At 45.3% G+C, this 16,221-nt stretch overlaps 1 protein-coding gene across 1 annotated transcript in view; it reads left to right on the plus strand.

The window, feature by feature from the left end:
• STC1 (stanniocalcin 1) overlaps window positions 1–14,321 on the plus strand; it is a 57,820-nt gene extending 43,499 nt beyond the window's left edge. Inside the window, exons 3-8 of the mRNA XM_072846358.1 lie at window positions 709–845; window positions 1,339–1,403; window positions 5,362–5,860; window positions 8,124–8,266; window positions 9,292–9,503; window positions 12,816–14,321. Coding sequence (XP_072702459.1) covers window positions 5,743–5,860; window positions 8,124–8,266; window positions 9,292–9,503; window positions 12,816–13,086 — 744 coding nt within the window. The 5' untranslated portion in view covers window positions 709–845; window positions 1,339–1,403; window positions 5,362–5,742 and the 3' untranslated portion in view covers window positions 13,087–14,321. The remainder of the gene's footprint in view (window positions 1–708; window positions 846–1,338; window positions 1,404–5,361; window positions 5,861–8,123; window positions 8,267–9,291; window positions 9,504–12,815) is intronic.
• The last annotated feature ends 1,900 nt before the right edge of the window (window positions 14,322–16,221 follow it).

Here is a 16,221-nt window from a genome sequence, read left to right on the forward strand (position 1 = left end):
GGGGTGAGGCAGAATCTCCATATTAATGTGCCAATATCTTTGTTCTGAAGTGTTTAATTTTATGCTTTAATGAGAGATCCTCTTTCTGGTTAAGGCAAGCCTTTGCAAGAAACTATTTAGATATTTGCTAGTGTCATCAGGCTCTGGAGCAGGGGGAGGGAAATACTTATTGCCAGTGCTGGGGGATGCCTCTGTGGCAAAGACTGTTGTGGTGGGAGTCCCATGTAGATGGGGGAGTCCCTGAGTAAAAGTCTTACCCAGAGCCCCTCAAAATCAGGTTTGGGATTAACTTGCTGCGGTCAAAAGAACTGGGGATTTTGGATCAACCAGCTGGTGAGCTGCTGGCTGCACAGAGGAAAGTAGATGTGATGGGTGTCCAACCACTCTAAAAGTCTGGGGGGCTTCCTCCCTCTCTTCATCTGTGCCAGCATCTCTGAGTTCCGATTGCTTTTACTTCAGGTGAACAACTCTGTCACTGTGTGCAAAACCTGGTGTTCTGTCTCCATGCGCATCCTCCAAAATACATTACTCATCGGCATGATGTGGGATAACCTGCCAAAGCATATTGCCGCGTACACATGCAACTTCCTCGCCTCTGTGGGCCACGTCCTGCTTCTGTAACTCCTCTTGGCTAGTGCTTTAGGGCTGGGACTGGCACATCTACCTGCTGAATGGAAGGATTAAAAAACCTCTGACTCTGTTTTTCAGGTACAAATCCAGTCCAAGCCAGTGATATCCATGTTTGGTTAGAGTGGAGTAAAGCTGTCAGCCTGCCACAGCAATGCCTCTAAAGGACTGTTTCACCTTCCACAGATGAGTATTTTCACTGCCTGGATCAGGCCAAGGTACCAGGAATTGAGTCCTGAAAGTTCTTTATGTATCTAATATGTGATGCACATTTGGTTTTAATCAAAATCCCGTTGAAACAGGCAGTCAGGATTTAGAGCATAGGATTACAAGTAATACCGGGTTATTATTAGTAATCACTTTTCATCATGCATTGCATTTACAAGATACAAAACAATCCCAGCAGAAATACACGAAAATACATAATTTCTTTTATTAAAAAATCAAATTGTGCGAGGTGAATAAATCATGTAGTACAGTAATACGAGAAGACCTTTAACTTGCCTTCATTTATGTTTCCGATTAACTCAAACACAGTAGAAGACAATAGTTGCAACCTTATGTTGGGCATTAAACAACTGTACCTTAAACATACAGTGGTCATGACACAATTAAACCTATTCTGACTTTTTGCATATAAACCAGAGATATTAAATCCCTTTGTTTAATAAGAAGATTTTGAGCAGATTTTTTTGTTGTTGTTGTTGCCAGGTTTATGGAGCGAAGGCCAAAGCCTGTAGACAGATCCAAGTGGCTTTGTTGGGGCAGACACCCAGGTAACTCTTAAATTGTATCCTGCCTTTTGGAACAAGTTCTGACATCACTTGCACCGGTGCAGCCGGGGTTATTCATTTGGGCTAAGCAAATTAAAAGGTTCTGCTTAGCCTCTCCCTTACTTTGCTTTTATACTGTCAGTGTAATTGAAGCTACTCCTGGTTTATAACTCTACGATGGGGAATTGCATCCAGACAGCGTGTAGTGACGCATCAGAATAATGGCATAGATGAAGGGCTAATATTGAATTCGGCGGTTATACTAATGTACACCTGTTGAGGATCTGGTCCAGCGAGATGTGCGCAGGCGGCTGGCGAGCTGTCAAGGCCTCGAGACAGCGCAGGTTTGATCCTTATAACGCACGGAGCGTTTCCCATGAGGTTCCACGCACGTTAAAGTTGCAGATGGAGCATGATCTGCCCTTTGCTGAACATGGGTCCTGCTCTGTGCCAGCCCACCCCATACGCACAATGCTGCTCCGTGGCGGCTCTTTCCAGCCATCCCTTTTGCACGTTAACAGAGTTAACTGCAGTGTGTCAACCGGCCGAGCCGCGAGAAAGGGTGGGGTGGCTGCGTACGTGTGTGCCGAAGTGTCGCTGCCGCGAGAGGCGGCATAAGAGGAGGTTCGTTTGCTTGGAAGGAGCAGACGTGCAGGGACGAACCAGCGGAGCGTTGCTAACTCCCGAGGTGATGCAGTTGCTCACGTCCCTCCGGAGCGGAGCGAATGGAGGGGTCCTGTGCTGGGGAAGGGGGGCTGAAAGGTGGGCAGGGATCGAGTTACACAATGGCAGGGGGGGCCGCTGCCCTCGCAGCAGCTTCCAGCCAGGCAGCAGCTCAGCACAAAGCGGGGGGGTTCTTGACTTTAGGTTCCCCTCTTCTTTTTCTTCTTTTCTTTTGTTTTCCCCTATATTTCTGATTGAGGTTGGACAAAAATCTTAACACCTTGGGCATGGACTAACAGTGGTACAATAGTGTGTACTGTTCAATTTAATAGGATCTCTTGAATGGAAATGGAAAGGAGGGGACAGTTCACTCAGGGCTAACAGCGCCTTTCTTTTTTTCCTTTACATGTATCAGCCAGGAAACAAACCCTTCTACTTCAGGGCAGCATTTAACCTGTAAGGGAAGCTACGGAGAAAATTCTTCTAGCCGGTTATGTCGAGCCTTTAGTAACGAATAGTGGAACTTCTTTTGGGTTTTTATTTTTTGGTTTGTTTTTTTTTTTCTCTTCTGCTGAGATCTCTAGGGTTTAGGCCAGCTATTAACTGAGAACAGGAGGAGGGAAGATTTTTAGGGAAAATCTTATCCCATAATGAATATTCTTCTGTCCCTAAACCTTCTAGCAACGGTCTTAAAGGCATGACCCTGGAGTGGGTAGACCACCGATCTTTGAACAGTCTCATGATGCCTGCACCAGTTATTTCTTTTTCCCTTTAAAAGCTTGAGTACAAGAGAGAAGCCAAGCTCCTCTGCCATCATACAGCGAGTGCAGAATGGAAGTTACAGGGGGATTTTGCAGTTTTTGTTGCCTTCACTATGCAAAATAAGTAATGCAAATACGCTCTGGTACCAAAGGACTCAAATGTTCGTGCAGAAATTTGCTTGTACAAGTCTCCTGCCAAATTTGACAGCAGCTCAGTATGGGTCCTTCACTCCTGAATTCATTTTCCCACTTTCTTAAAGCAGTAATAAAGGTACTGCCTTCACAAGGTCTTTTTTGGAGACTCGATAAAGTTTTTCTGGTATTATAATGTTTGCATGTGTCCTGATCCAATATATTGGACTGTATTGTAGTGCCCGTTCCCATTACCAAACTGAACCTCATCTTAATCTCCTGTTATTGCTATCTGTAATTAAAACTGGTTGCTGTAAAAATATGCAGCAGGTACAAATACTAAATATGTCCCTAAAGGAGTAAGTGAGCCCTGGAATAATGATATGAGGAAGAATAGAAAATGTGCTGGAAGAATTTTAGTATCAATAGGAACTACTTGCTACGAATTTTTCCTTACACTTGGACTCAAATCAGGATGCATACGTGCTCACAGGACCAGGACAACCTGTTTTGTTTTGCAAACTACTTCAGTTCAGATTGAAACATTAAAAAAGACAAGTAGGAATGTTCACCTTGGGGGTGAAGGGGTGGAGAAATTGGGCTTTGAGTTTGAAATTCAATTTTGTGGAAAATGCAACGCTTCCACTCCAAATAAGACTTAGATAGAATGGTGATTCATTCCCCATTGAAGTCAATGCCAGAGTTGCTTTTGATTTAATCAGTATCAAACCCTATGGGATTATTGTCACTTGCAAACTGGACTGGTCCTATTAAGTAGAGAAACCACAGTGCTTTTGCAGGGCTGCTTCTTTTTTTTTATTTTTTTATTTATTTAATGAAATTGGCTCAGTGTCACAAAACTGAGACGAAACCCGAAACCCTTCTGTTTCAGTGCTTTTTGAATGTTCTTGGAACATCTGGCACAGCTGTTATTTTGACCCCAAGGCAGGAGCACAACCTCACTCCTGTTCCTATTCCAATTGAAGCTGACACCAAATATGCCAACACGAATGGAGCTGCGCAGCCCAAACTGAGCTGTCAGCTCCCTCTCGGAAGAAATGAGAGCTCAGGGATGGGGCGAGGAACCAGAGTGATCCCATTGTCACGGTCAGAGCTGTCAAACCTATACAAAAAAAGACAGGAATGAGGTAAAGCAGTGGGCACTGTTTCTGGAGCTCTGCTAAGGAAGAGGCTACTTATGTTTTTCTTTAAATTGCTTCCTTATTGACTTTTAAATTTAGCCACCCATAAACCTGACTGAATGCTCACAGGACAAGGGTTTTTTGCACCTCCACTTAAATGAGATTTGTAGAATTGGTTCATCCAAACGGAACTTCTGTACGTGAACGGATCTGTGAATCTGTTCGAGCTGCATTTCCTTGCCTGACACCACAGAGACGAGAGTATTTTTCCTTTGACAGAAAAGATCGTGGGGATAGCTGAGTGAGAGTCAAACATGTTCAGGATCCAAAAGAAGCTATCTTGTCTCTGATCAGTAATACCTGATATCTAAATCTTTCGACTTATTCTAAGCTGCAGGAACTTGTAACTTTTTATCTATACATCTCCTTTCTCCATGCACCTTCCTGATTTCCTTTCAGCTCTAAGACTTAATACCACTGCTTATACTTTCATCCTTTAAACACTCAGAGCCTTAAATTGTCTCTGGTATACAGGATAATCAGTTCTCTAGTGTGTTAATCCTCATTATGTGCCTATTAAAATGAAGATTAAATCAAGCATTAGAGTTCCTCCTCCCGTTATGAAATCTGAAAAACAGGATGGAATTGGGGGGCGGGGGGGGGGGACGACCACCAAACACCTAAAAAATTGCTTCTGGAGCTTTACTGGGAAGCAGTAAAAGCAAGGCTACACTGAAGTCTGAGGTATGAACACACAATTTTATTAACGTAATTGTGCAAGTGAGGGGAAGATAAGGAATGCAGTGTACGAGGAATAAGGTTTTAGGCACCGAGAGGGTATTTGCATGTGCCTACGTGAGGTGTAGTGTGTTTGTACACGGGTTCGGTGTTGCGCGCACGTGCTTTGGCAGGCAAGAGGCGATGCCTCCCATCTGCACGCACGCAGGTACGTCCTCTTTGCCTTTCTGGGGGGCTGAGGTCAGGTGCAGGGCTGACCCGCCGCCTGAAGGCTCGGTGCCAGCCCCCATTGTATGTGCCGTACAAAAATGCCCCTTCCCTTCTTCCAAGCTGCTGTAACCCTGGGATAACTGCTAAACGGATGGGAAAATATCTTTTCTTAAAGGGCAGGTGATTTTTGGGGGGTGGGGGAAGATTTAGGACTGCCCTGTCATTTCCTTGAGCTCAATTATCCATAGGAAGTCCCCCCCTCCCTTTCCCACCGCCTCTCCAAAGATTAACTTTTTGGTTATTGTTGTTTGGCAGGTACTTTTAATTGGCTGGAAAATATTCTTCCTGTGAAGTTGCAGTTTTCTGGGGCTTGAATGAGTCCAGTCTGCCATTGGCTCTGCCCAGCGCCTCCCGATTGGCTCGGCAGCCCGCGGGGGGACCGATAAGGGCGGCTATAAAAGCCCTCGGCGCTGCTCCTGGTCCCCCAGCGAGCAGGAGCCAGAGGGGCCAGGCAGAGCGGGGCTGCGGCACGTCCCCGAGCCTCGGCAGACTCCTTTCTCTCTCCCTGGGAGCGCGTATCCAGATCCACATCTTTGCTCAAGCCGAAGTGGAAGAGGAGAGACACACACACACATACACCAAAAAAAAAAAAAAAACCCACCCAAAAAGCCACACTTAGCGGAAACTTGTCAGAGAATGCTCCTAAAGTCTGGTTTTCTCCTGCTGCTGGTGATCAGTGCATCTGCATCCTATGAAGCTGAACAGAATGACTCTGTGAGCCCCAGGAAACCCAGGGTTGCAGCCCAGAACTCAGGTAACACCCAGCAAGGAGGGCTTTGAGCCTGAACCCTGATGTGTTAAACTGTTTCAGATATCTCTACTGCTGATTTTTCTTTTTTTTCTTCTTTTTTTTTTTGCTTATAAACTTAATGGCTGGTAGGAACAAATATTAATTTAAGGGTCTGATTCAGGAGGATATTGGTGCATAGCTGGAGAAGAAATCTTCTCCTTTCAGGAGCTGGGTCAGGGAACCGGTGTGTGATCTGCTTGCAGGATGCAATCCATTCTCTCTCCTCCTCCCCCATCTACTAAATGAGTTCCATGTACTTTTTTTTTTTTCCCCTGCTTGCATGTATCTTTCTCTCTTCTCCAGTTGCAATCATACTTTGGTGTTAAATTCCTTGCTTTTTAGGAAGTTGATAAAATCCGTGGAAATTTGACTGAACCATTGTTCTGCCAAACATCTGTCTATTCAAAGAGGGGGAGAGAGATATCTGACTTTGAAGAATGCAGTAACCTAGAAACTGTCCACTGCTAGCATTTATTTTCAAAAACTGATTGCTATCAGTTAGATGGTACCGTAAAAATACGATTGTGACATTTAGCAAACTTGCTTTTACAATGGATAAAAAAATTGCTGGCAAGTCAGCTCTGGATGTCTCTACTTTGTGCACTATAGATGCTTAGATAAGTTGGACACATTGTCTTGAACAATGGAAATTAAAAATGTCTTCTAGTATACTGAAAAGATATTAGGTCTCTAATTTGGAGCTCATTAACAGATGTCTTATTTTAGATCTGCAAGGCTCTGCAGCATTATACTAGGGTGTTTGCTCAATTTCCTTTTGTATTTGGTTGCTATAGAAACATAGGGTCTCACTATTGCACCGTGCCTAAAACAATAAAAGCTTAATGCATACTAAGTCTGCTGAAAGCAAAGTTATAATTTGAACCTGTGGAAACATAATCATGGGAATGACTTGTGCAATGGTAAGGTTATGAACTGGGGAGAGGATGATCTTACTAAATATTTCTCCCTTCAGGCGCATAAGCAAGAGTGGAGAATAAGGAGGGGTTAATTGGGTGATTTTTTAAAATATTTTTTTTCTCCTCTTTTCTGTAAAGATCCTAGTTCTATAGATACGTCTTTAGGCTACAACTTAGCTCTTAATAAGGTGTGTTCTCTTCCACTAAATGCAAATCCTCACTTTTCCCACACCTAGGATCTTGATGGGAGACACTGGGTTTGCATTTCTTCCTAAAGAATGTCTCGTAACATGATCTGCAAAAGTAATGAATATGCCTTGCACAGACACATAAGGGGACAGATGTTCAGCTTACCAAAAAAGGTTAATCCCTACTAATTTCAGGGCAATCATGTGGCAATACTGCTGATTCATTGTTAAAATGCATAGTATCTGCACTAAAAAAGATGGGATGACATGGATACCCTCCTGTTCAGACTAACTACTGCCTCAACGATTTTAATTATACATGGTCAGCTCCATTACCTTAACTTTCTCTGCCCAAATGTCCCTTCTCTTTGCAAATCTTCAGCAATATGACCTTTCTTGGCTATGCTTGCAAACTGCCGGGTACCACGTTAGTATTTAGCACCAAGCTGCTCGTTCAAGTCCTTTGTAGTACTGATAATTGACACGCAAACTAAAATCTTATTTCTAGATACTTTACGCTTTTTAGAAAAGCACAAATGCCTCCAAAGCTAGCAAAACCAGTGCTTCCTTGCAGTAAGTGCAAATTTCATGCCAGCTCATTGGCAATCACCATCACTTCAGTCTCATTTTAAATGAGGTTTGTCATTTGCCAAGCTGCTCTGACCTGCCTTTGGTCTAAGACCGTGGAGAAGACCTCACCACCCAGTGCTCTTCATGGGCCCATCCTCACTACTTCTGCCTTCTTTAGAGGAACTCTGAATAAAGCTGTAAATGCATGCAGTCAGAATTAAGTTGGTGATGGACCTGTAAGTCTTCATCTAGCCAAAGCCTATCAGATGTTGCCTGTCATTTAATCTGTATGGAACCAATTGAAGGTTTTGGTGATTGCAGTTTCTGTGCCTTGATTTGCTGGTGATCTGTTGCATGACTTCAGTTAATAACTCCCTTTGGCAGTGCCTTTGGCCTCTCTTCGTTACCTCTCCCTCCAGTCCCGAAAAGCAATAAGGCTACTGCTTGACTGCAGTTGAGCATGACTTGATGCTGTGCTGGAGAAGGGCTTTACAGCGTCGGGCGTCGGGGAGCGGTGCGTACATAATGTTGTGCCTGTGCCTCTCTCTGCAGCCGAGGTGGTTCGCTGTCTGAACAGTGCCCTCCAGGTGGGCTGCGGGGCCTTCGCCTGCCTGGAGAACTCCACGTGCGACACGGATGGCATGTACGACATCTGCAAGTCCTTCCTGTACAGTGCTGCTAAATTTGACACTCAGGTACAGTACGAGTATAAAGGGGACAAGAATAATACCTTGCCGTTAGAGCTCCCTTTTCATGCCCCGATTCAATAAAGTGCTTTTACAAGCCCTGCGACACTAAAGCACGTGCTTAAATGCTTTGCCGAACAGATGCATTAATTTCTCTGTCCTCATGGAGATGGGGTCTGTGCAGGCTTAACCCTTCCTTTCTTGCAGCCCTTCCTGCTGCTTAGCTACTCCTCTGAACCATGATTTTGGTTTTTGGCTACAAATGCATCCTTCAGGGCTATTTTCTACGGTACATTTTCCACATACTGTATGCTATGTGTGAGGACTTGGCAAGGAGTGTTTTGTGGGGCGGAGAGCTAAGTTTCCTCTTCAGGAGGAAATATAAACGTTCTTCTAACAAAGTAAGTCTTCTGACTGTGTGACCTGGCACAGGGCTGGGATTTGAATTGGAAGTCTTCGGGCCTGGGAATGCACAGCCAGATCAGCCTCTCCGGAGTTGCAGTCACTCGCAGCAGAATAAATAGGATAATATCAGAGGACTGTGGCTCTGCCAAGGGCCCTTTTCCTTCGTACTTTCTTCCCAAAATGTGCACACCCCCTCATTCCCTGCGCTCTCGCTCCCAAGGACAAACTTAAAAGCTCTTAAAGCATCTTGAGGTCTGGTGAACCAGATGTGTTAAATCGCTGGTATGCAGCGAGCGGTCCAGCCCCATCCCGGAGGGCAGAGTTGGCCCATCTCTGGTGCTGGCACTTCTAGGTTTGTTCACGCAAAGACTTCCATTGCCTAAATCTTTTGGGAACAGGAGCTCCCTGTTCTCTGTGGATTGTGTGCATCCCAACTTAAACTGCTGTGACTATATGCAATAATTGCGAGCATTTAGGGTCCAATTCCCTGCTGTGCTTGGTAAGGGACCTCCAGCAGGTCTGTAATTGCAGCAAGGGTAATTAATAGCAGCCCGCCACAGCGGAGTATCTGTTAATACATCCCTTTCTATGAAATCTGTTGCAATTTAAGGTTTTTCTTCTGTTTCCAGGGAAAAGCTTTTGTGAAAGAAAGCTTGAAATGCATTGCAAATGGGGTTACGTCCAAGGTGTTCCTTGCCATCCGGAGGTGCTCCACTTTCCAAAGAATGATCTCCGAAGTGCAAGAGGAGTGCTACAGCAAACTGGACATGTGCGGCATTGCGAAACGAAATCCTGAAGCCATCACGGAGGTCGTCCAGCTTCCAAATCAGTTCTCGAACCGGTACGTGGAGCTTTCCTCAGCTGAAATGCATCCAATGTGAAGCATTGAGTTGAATGCAAAAATGTGAAGCACAGAGAAAGAAATGAGAGGAACCAAGTTGACTAACTTCTTACAAGTCCTAATATAGCTTAGCCTAAGTAATGTTCTCTGCCTTTTCAAATCCTTGTTAAGTTTTACCAGCATTCTTCTGATTCTCTTTTTGGTAAATACAATTATAAACATTTCTAGGGGAGAATCATAAAATTAACTAGACGTACATTACTTCAAAGCCTGGAGTTTGTTTAAATGTTAGTTCTTTTAGTTTGCATGCAGTATAATGGTAAACAGAGCTTTTAAATACCAAACCAGTCTGATTAATATAGCATCTCTGGCATACTGAGCACTTCAGAGCTTCTCAACCTATTGCAACTTCATTCACTTCTTCAGGCTGCAACCATCCCCTTTTTTGGGTTTGTATGGCACCTAGCAAAAGAGGCCTTGCCCTCTGACTTACCATGGCAATATGAAGAACTAGGAAAGCTTAAAGGGAACCAGCGAACAGGCTCCTCTATAACCTTATTCTACCATGATCCCGTAGTTCATATTTCTAGGGATAGTTTGGTGTTCTTAATGGTCTCTTTTAGGGTTGTCTTCACCCCTGTTCCTTCTTGATAGCAAGGCTGCCCACAGAAATGGGCATGTCACGCTGCGCTCTGGTGCCTTTGTCTGAGCACAGAACTGCCCTGTCCCCATCCTCCAAGGACAAGGGACAGAGAGAGGCTTCAGGGAGCTACTGCAGTCTGCGCAGTGACACTGCAAGGGCAGGGATTTCTTCCCCTAAATCCTGGAACAATCAGTGCTGAGTCTTGTGATTGGGATAAAAGGGATCTTTTTGAACAGTTTGAGTAAATATGCTCTAGAATTTGAGTGCAAACAGACCAAGCTGCAACTTAACATGTTGGCTGGCTGCGGCAAATGCTACAGCTCCTCTGGGGTGGCTGTTTGAGTTGATCTAGAAGCATCTTAAACCTTCAGACCTATCCTAGGACAGGTGTAGAAGTGACATATAGATGTTGCATCTCTGACCAGCATAAATTTATTATAGAAGACTCTATTGTAGATATTATATCCAGAAAATTATACTTGTGGGAAGGCAAAAATTATACTTGGGTGTCTTTCCCCTCTTCCCCCAAGCAAATTTGGAAGAGGTTTGCTTGAGCATTCCCCCGAGGGCTGGGACGAGGAGCAGGCAGCACTGTGGCGTCAGTGTTGTACAGGCTGAAAGAGTAGTTCAGGTTAATACGACGGACTGTAGAGTTGAACAGCCCTTGGCGGGGCTGTAGGGGCATTGGGGTGAAGGGGGGGACGTGTGGACACTTGAGCGAGGTAGGATGCAGCGACAGCAGCAGCGGTGTTATACGTGTTGGGGATGTTCCTCTCCAGAGGGCCGAGCCTGAACTGGAGCTGCTGTCTCCCGAGGCGGAGGGAACTCCTCCCCCACAGCCGCCAACCCTTGTCTAAGCCAAAGGATATTATGACATGTTGAGTAACAAAAGCAGCAGGATTTCCCAGCTAATAGTTTACATTGAGGTCTCCTAAAGCATCCTGCTTTCCCAGCCCCTGTCCCAACATAGCCACAGAATAAGAATGTGCCACTTGGCCTGGGACACTGAGAGGAAGTAGTTAAAGGTCATAGCATCTTCCTGTGATTTAATCTCATGGCAGGAGCAGGAGGAGAGGAAAGCCTTGTTGCCTTTGCTTGCAGTCTGGCTGCTGAAAGGCACTAGCGAGCTGTTCGATTCCAGCTCCAGCTATGGAAACCACCAAGCTGTATTTGTATGAAGGAGGTGTAGAGGAAGGTGGATAGGATCTGTTCCTCCTGTCCTGTTAGACTGGGACAGATTTAAGCTGGGTGCATGGCTCGCACAGATGTATTCATCATCAACTACTGTGCACGCTTCAGACCTTAATATTAGCACTGCCGAGCTGTGCTTGCACTGTACTCCACCGTGCCAAAGCCTGGTCCTTTTGTACGTCAAGTGCAGCAGAAACTTTAACCTCACCTGACCTCCACTGGCTGCTCTAAAGGCCAGAGCTGAGAGTTAGGAAAGGAGTTTGAATGTGAACTCTCATTTCCCTCTTCCTTCCCCTCCTCCACCTGCAGGTTATTCTCTTCTCTGCTCCTGTGGAAAAATGTCACGGTGACCTTAAAGGCTTAAAATAAGTTCCCCGACATCCTTTCAGGCAGAAGTAGCCTAGCAAATATGGGTCTGCTCCTCTTTTCCCAACTTTCTCTCCCTAGGAAGATGTTCTCTTGTACAGTGAGGTCCCACTTGCCAGCTTTGCTCTCCCTGCCCGAGCCAGCCGTGCACGCAGGGCTGTGCTGATTCTGCCTTAGCCCCGTGGAGGATCGTTCCTTTGAGCACTGTTCTCCACTCGGCTCAAGCAGCGCTGGGGAAACAGATCAGCACAATTTCCTGGCTCCCTCCTTGAGCAAGGAACGAGTACTCAAGGCGGCTGGAAGGTGAAAATGCAGCAGCAGGTCGCAGAGGAGGCAGGCACGCAACAAGGCAAAGCATAAGGTCCTCACTTGTGATTTAATGCATGGTCAGCTTGTTGGAAGTGACAACTGATTGTATGTCCTAAAGATCTGTCCCCAGGGAGTACATGCATCTGTCAGGCTCTGACTTGGCCTGGGCTTGCTTCTCCCTCCTCTGGTCCCTTGCTGTGCATGGAGCAAGGGAGAGGGACGAAAGGGCATGGTGCCACAGGGTTGGATGCATGCGTAGGAAGGGCTGTACTGGCTCAGACCAGTGGTCTGTTTAGTCAGTTATCCTGTCTGGTGATGGGCAGTGTCCGTCTGTTAGAAAGATGCAGTTATTCTTCTTCCTAAAGCTCTAGAAACTCAGGTTGTTTAGCAGAGAGTAAAATGCACACTTAAGCCAATTACTAGATTGTCTCAGCTCCTCGCTCTCACCTTCTTCCCGATCCACTAGAGTAACACCAGAATCACTTGTGCTTACAGCCTTACCTTTCAGAGCTGGAGCAGCTCCTCATTTAGGACAACTAAATTAGAAGGCTGATGGGTTGTGTTCCTTCCGTATGTCATGGGCACAGCATGTCCAGCGCCAGGGCATTTGTTAGATGCAATGAGAGCATGTACATTGTGCACTGTCGAAAGTCAATTTCAAACACACCCTGAACGACTTAAAAATTCTGATTCTCATAGTATTATCGCTTGGACTGCTCTCCTGGCTTGAGATCAGCTCTTACCTTGTTTCTTTGGTCTTGCCGGGAGACGCCTTGGAGTAACAGATGGTAACTCTCATGCAGGTATTACAACAAGCTGGTGAGGAGCTTATTGGAGTGTGATGAAGAGACTGTCAGCGCCATCAAGGACAGCTTGATGGAGAAGATTGGGCCCAACATGGCAAGCCTCTTCCACCTGCTGCAGACAGATCACTGCGCCCAAGGCCACCCGCGCGCGGACTTCACCAGGAGACGTATCACCGAGCCGCAGAAGCTAAAACTCTACTTCAGGAACCTCCGAGGTGAGGGGTCTGCCCCAGCCCACGCAAAGCGCAGCTCTGCTGAAAGCGCGTAACGCCTCGGGGGGGCGACAATGGGTGTGTAAGGGATGCTAAGCACTACCAAAGCTGACGTCTCTCTTCTAGAAGAGTAATGCACCCAAACCAAGTGTACTGTAGCTAGTTTTAATAACAACTAGGAACTGGTTTTAGATTTAGGCATTAATATTTTCTATTCCTCTCGAACAAAACTTTTGCATGGATCTGTGTTCAGTGTCTCAGCTTTCCCGCCGTCAAAATGTCTCCATCTCTTTTCTTCCCCACAAAAAGATACCCCAAACAATCTTAGTCTTAAATATAACCGTACAGTAGTCAGGCCTTCAGACACCAAACTCTAAATGTACTGTAGTGCTAACACCATTGAAGTCTGAAGATTTGGCACCAAGGAGAATAGCTTATTCTCTCTTGTAGTAAGCTGGTAGGCGATGATAGATGCACTAATAACTATTGCACATCCTAAAGATGTCAATGGAATTCGTGTTATGAATCTGTGCTGGCCATGGACGAATATGAATGTCATATTCCTGGTCTCTTAGTGTCATACAGTCCTAATCCTTCCAATACAGCTCCGTTAACCCGTTGATTTACCAAACTCGCTAGCTGTGGATGATTCTAGTTACCGTGACCTGGCACCACAGTGCAAAATGAGTTAAAACTATCCCCCTGACACACACCAAATCAGGAAAGGAACATTTTGTACTACGGAAATGATTAAAAGAGGTGCCAGTCTGTGGCTGAAGCTAGTCAGAAGGTTACATAATCTTGCATTGTATTTAGAAGCTAACATCTATGTACTGTATTTAACTGTCTAAAGCTTTAAAAGAAATCTAACAAAAACAAACCCTGTCTTAAGACTAGAGTATTAAAGGTCTTGCTCTAACTGTGGTATAAATAGTTTTAAAATCTGTCATGTACTGTACATAAATTCCACGAGAGTCTGCTTAAAAGGAGCAGAATATAATAACTTTATTGCATAAACTTAGTTTTGTAAGTTAGCTATTTCTTTTTTCCTGGAAACAGTATCTCTGTCATATTCAAGAGTTCACATTCTACTCTGTGGCCTTTTTATAATGAAAGAGAGAATGTTTAGGAAAGAAATTACAGGGCCAGAAACAAGCCTCTCTTCTCATAGTTAAAATGGAGGGGGAAAAAAAAAAGAAGAGTTCCAACTGGCCAGTCCTATCTCCACAGAGCTGCTGTGAGACGCAGTTATACCCAAGGCACGAGTGCCGCTGGAGAGCTATTTGGGGAATTATCAGATGGCTGACAAAAAGCTGCTTGGGGATCTCATAGCTGCCACAGGGTAAAACCTACTTTAGAAAGTTGGTTTCTGGGGAAAGGCAGGAAAAATCCTTAAATACTCTTAAGCTTCATAAGTAAAGCAACGTGCCTGCTTTTAAGAGGACACATGCATTAATGCTCTCAGATCTGCCTTTCCTCCCATCCACCTTCTCGGCAGCCTCAGAACAGGAGCGGAGCAGCCGGTCCCGCAGCAGTAGCTGGGGGCCTCCCCCAAACGCCGCTCTCTGCACAGTAGTCTGGCTGGGCTTCGGTGAGCCAGAAAAAGCCACATTGTGGCATGCGATCAACAAGGCCAGTTCCACACTCCAAATCTATCCCGTTAGAGTCTGTCTGCAGAGTGGATGACTCTTGCTCAACTAGTTAGAGAGCTAATAAAGGAGGGATCTATTTTTCTTTTCAAAATCTAAAGCAATATAACTTTTTTTTTTTTTTTAAACCACAAAGCCTTTAAACAATAACTTGCTGCTAATATATTGAAACCAGATGCAGTGGCAGCATTTCTGATATTGCTGTCTTCATTAAATGTAGCCCAAAAGTGCTGTCATAAAATTGCAAGCAGCAAAAAATGTTGCTGATGGTAGAGGGTTGTTATTTTTTTTTTTTTTTTAATACTCTGAATCGTGCCGTCCAGGGCAAGCAAGATGCAATATTGCTCGTTCTTAAATCGCAGTCAGGTATACAGAGTCCAACACAAAGAAGTTTTGCAAGGTGAAAACCAAAGGCCCCTTGAATATCCTGACCCTAAAAGTTTGACTTACGCTTAGGAACTGATCCCAGAACTGTGCATGTGCGACTCTCCACCCTACAGCATTACACCTCACGCTGCACCGTTAGGAGACGGGGATTACTAAATAGGGGAGTCTGCTGGGGGTTGTGCATCAAGTGTGTATTGCTATTTGGGGAAATAGTTACAAAAAGGTCTTCACCTGGCTGGAGGCAGTGTCCAGACAACGCCCAGATGGCTGCACTGGTGCTACGGAGCCCAGCTCTGGGCTATGCGAAGCAGCTCCCGTTTTGGGTACCCAAGGCCCCTTTGGGCTCGCACCAGCAGAGCTCACTGAGGACATCTAGCAGCCACGATTTTCCATGGAGATGCTCCTAATGGCAAGTGGCTTCTCTGTTGCTTTGTGCATCCATTTCTCTGAAAACCCAAAGAAGGTTTATGAAGTTGATTTGGGGCTGGGGAGGAGGGTTAGGTAACCCCAGACCCTATCTTTTTGGGGTGTCATAATTAACTTTCTTTTTCCAGTGGGAATTTAAACTTCTTGTCCCCTTAATACGGGCGGGAAGACGACTGGGAAAATGATTCCCCCCGATTCGATTTGCTCTGGTATCACAGGTAAACATCACCTGTGCAAACCAAAGCTCTGCCTCTCGGCACCGGCACTGCTGTTGGGGACTCGCCAGATGCCTCGTGTCGGAGAGTGCCTCGACTACATCACGAGATTTTTGAGCTGCTTTAATATGTCACTTTTTTTCCTATGCTGAAGTAGTAAGGAAGCCGCAAGCACACATCCATAAAATCAGAAGGCCTGGGGTTCACCTTGCCTAACTTTTGCCATCTAGCCTAAGCTGGTCATTTAAAGCTCCCTCTTATCAGGGGAGGGGGACATGGAGATGGGAGAGGCGCTTCCCATCAGCTGGGAAGGCTGCCTGATTTTAGATGGTTTGAATTAGGTGAGAGAGATCCCCCTGGGGATGGGGAATGATTCTCAATATTAAGTCCAGCTATTTCACGTTTTATTTAATCTCTAATGCTTTATTTTTTTAATCTTGCGTTCATTGCAAAATGATTTCTCTTGGGGGCGGGGAGGGGCTTATCTAGAAATGTTTGCATGATTCTCATTGTG

This window comes from Ciconia boyciana, chromosome 25, assembly GCF_034638445.1.
Source record: "Ciconia boyciana chromosome 25, ASM3463844v1, whole genome shotgun sequence".
In the NCBI taxonomy this organism is placed as follows: domain Eukaryota; kingdom Metazoa; phylum Chordata; class Aves; order Ciconiiformes; family Ciconiidae; genus Ciconia; species Ciconia boyciana.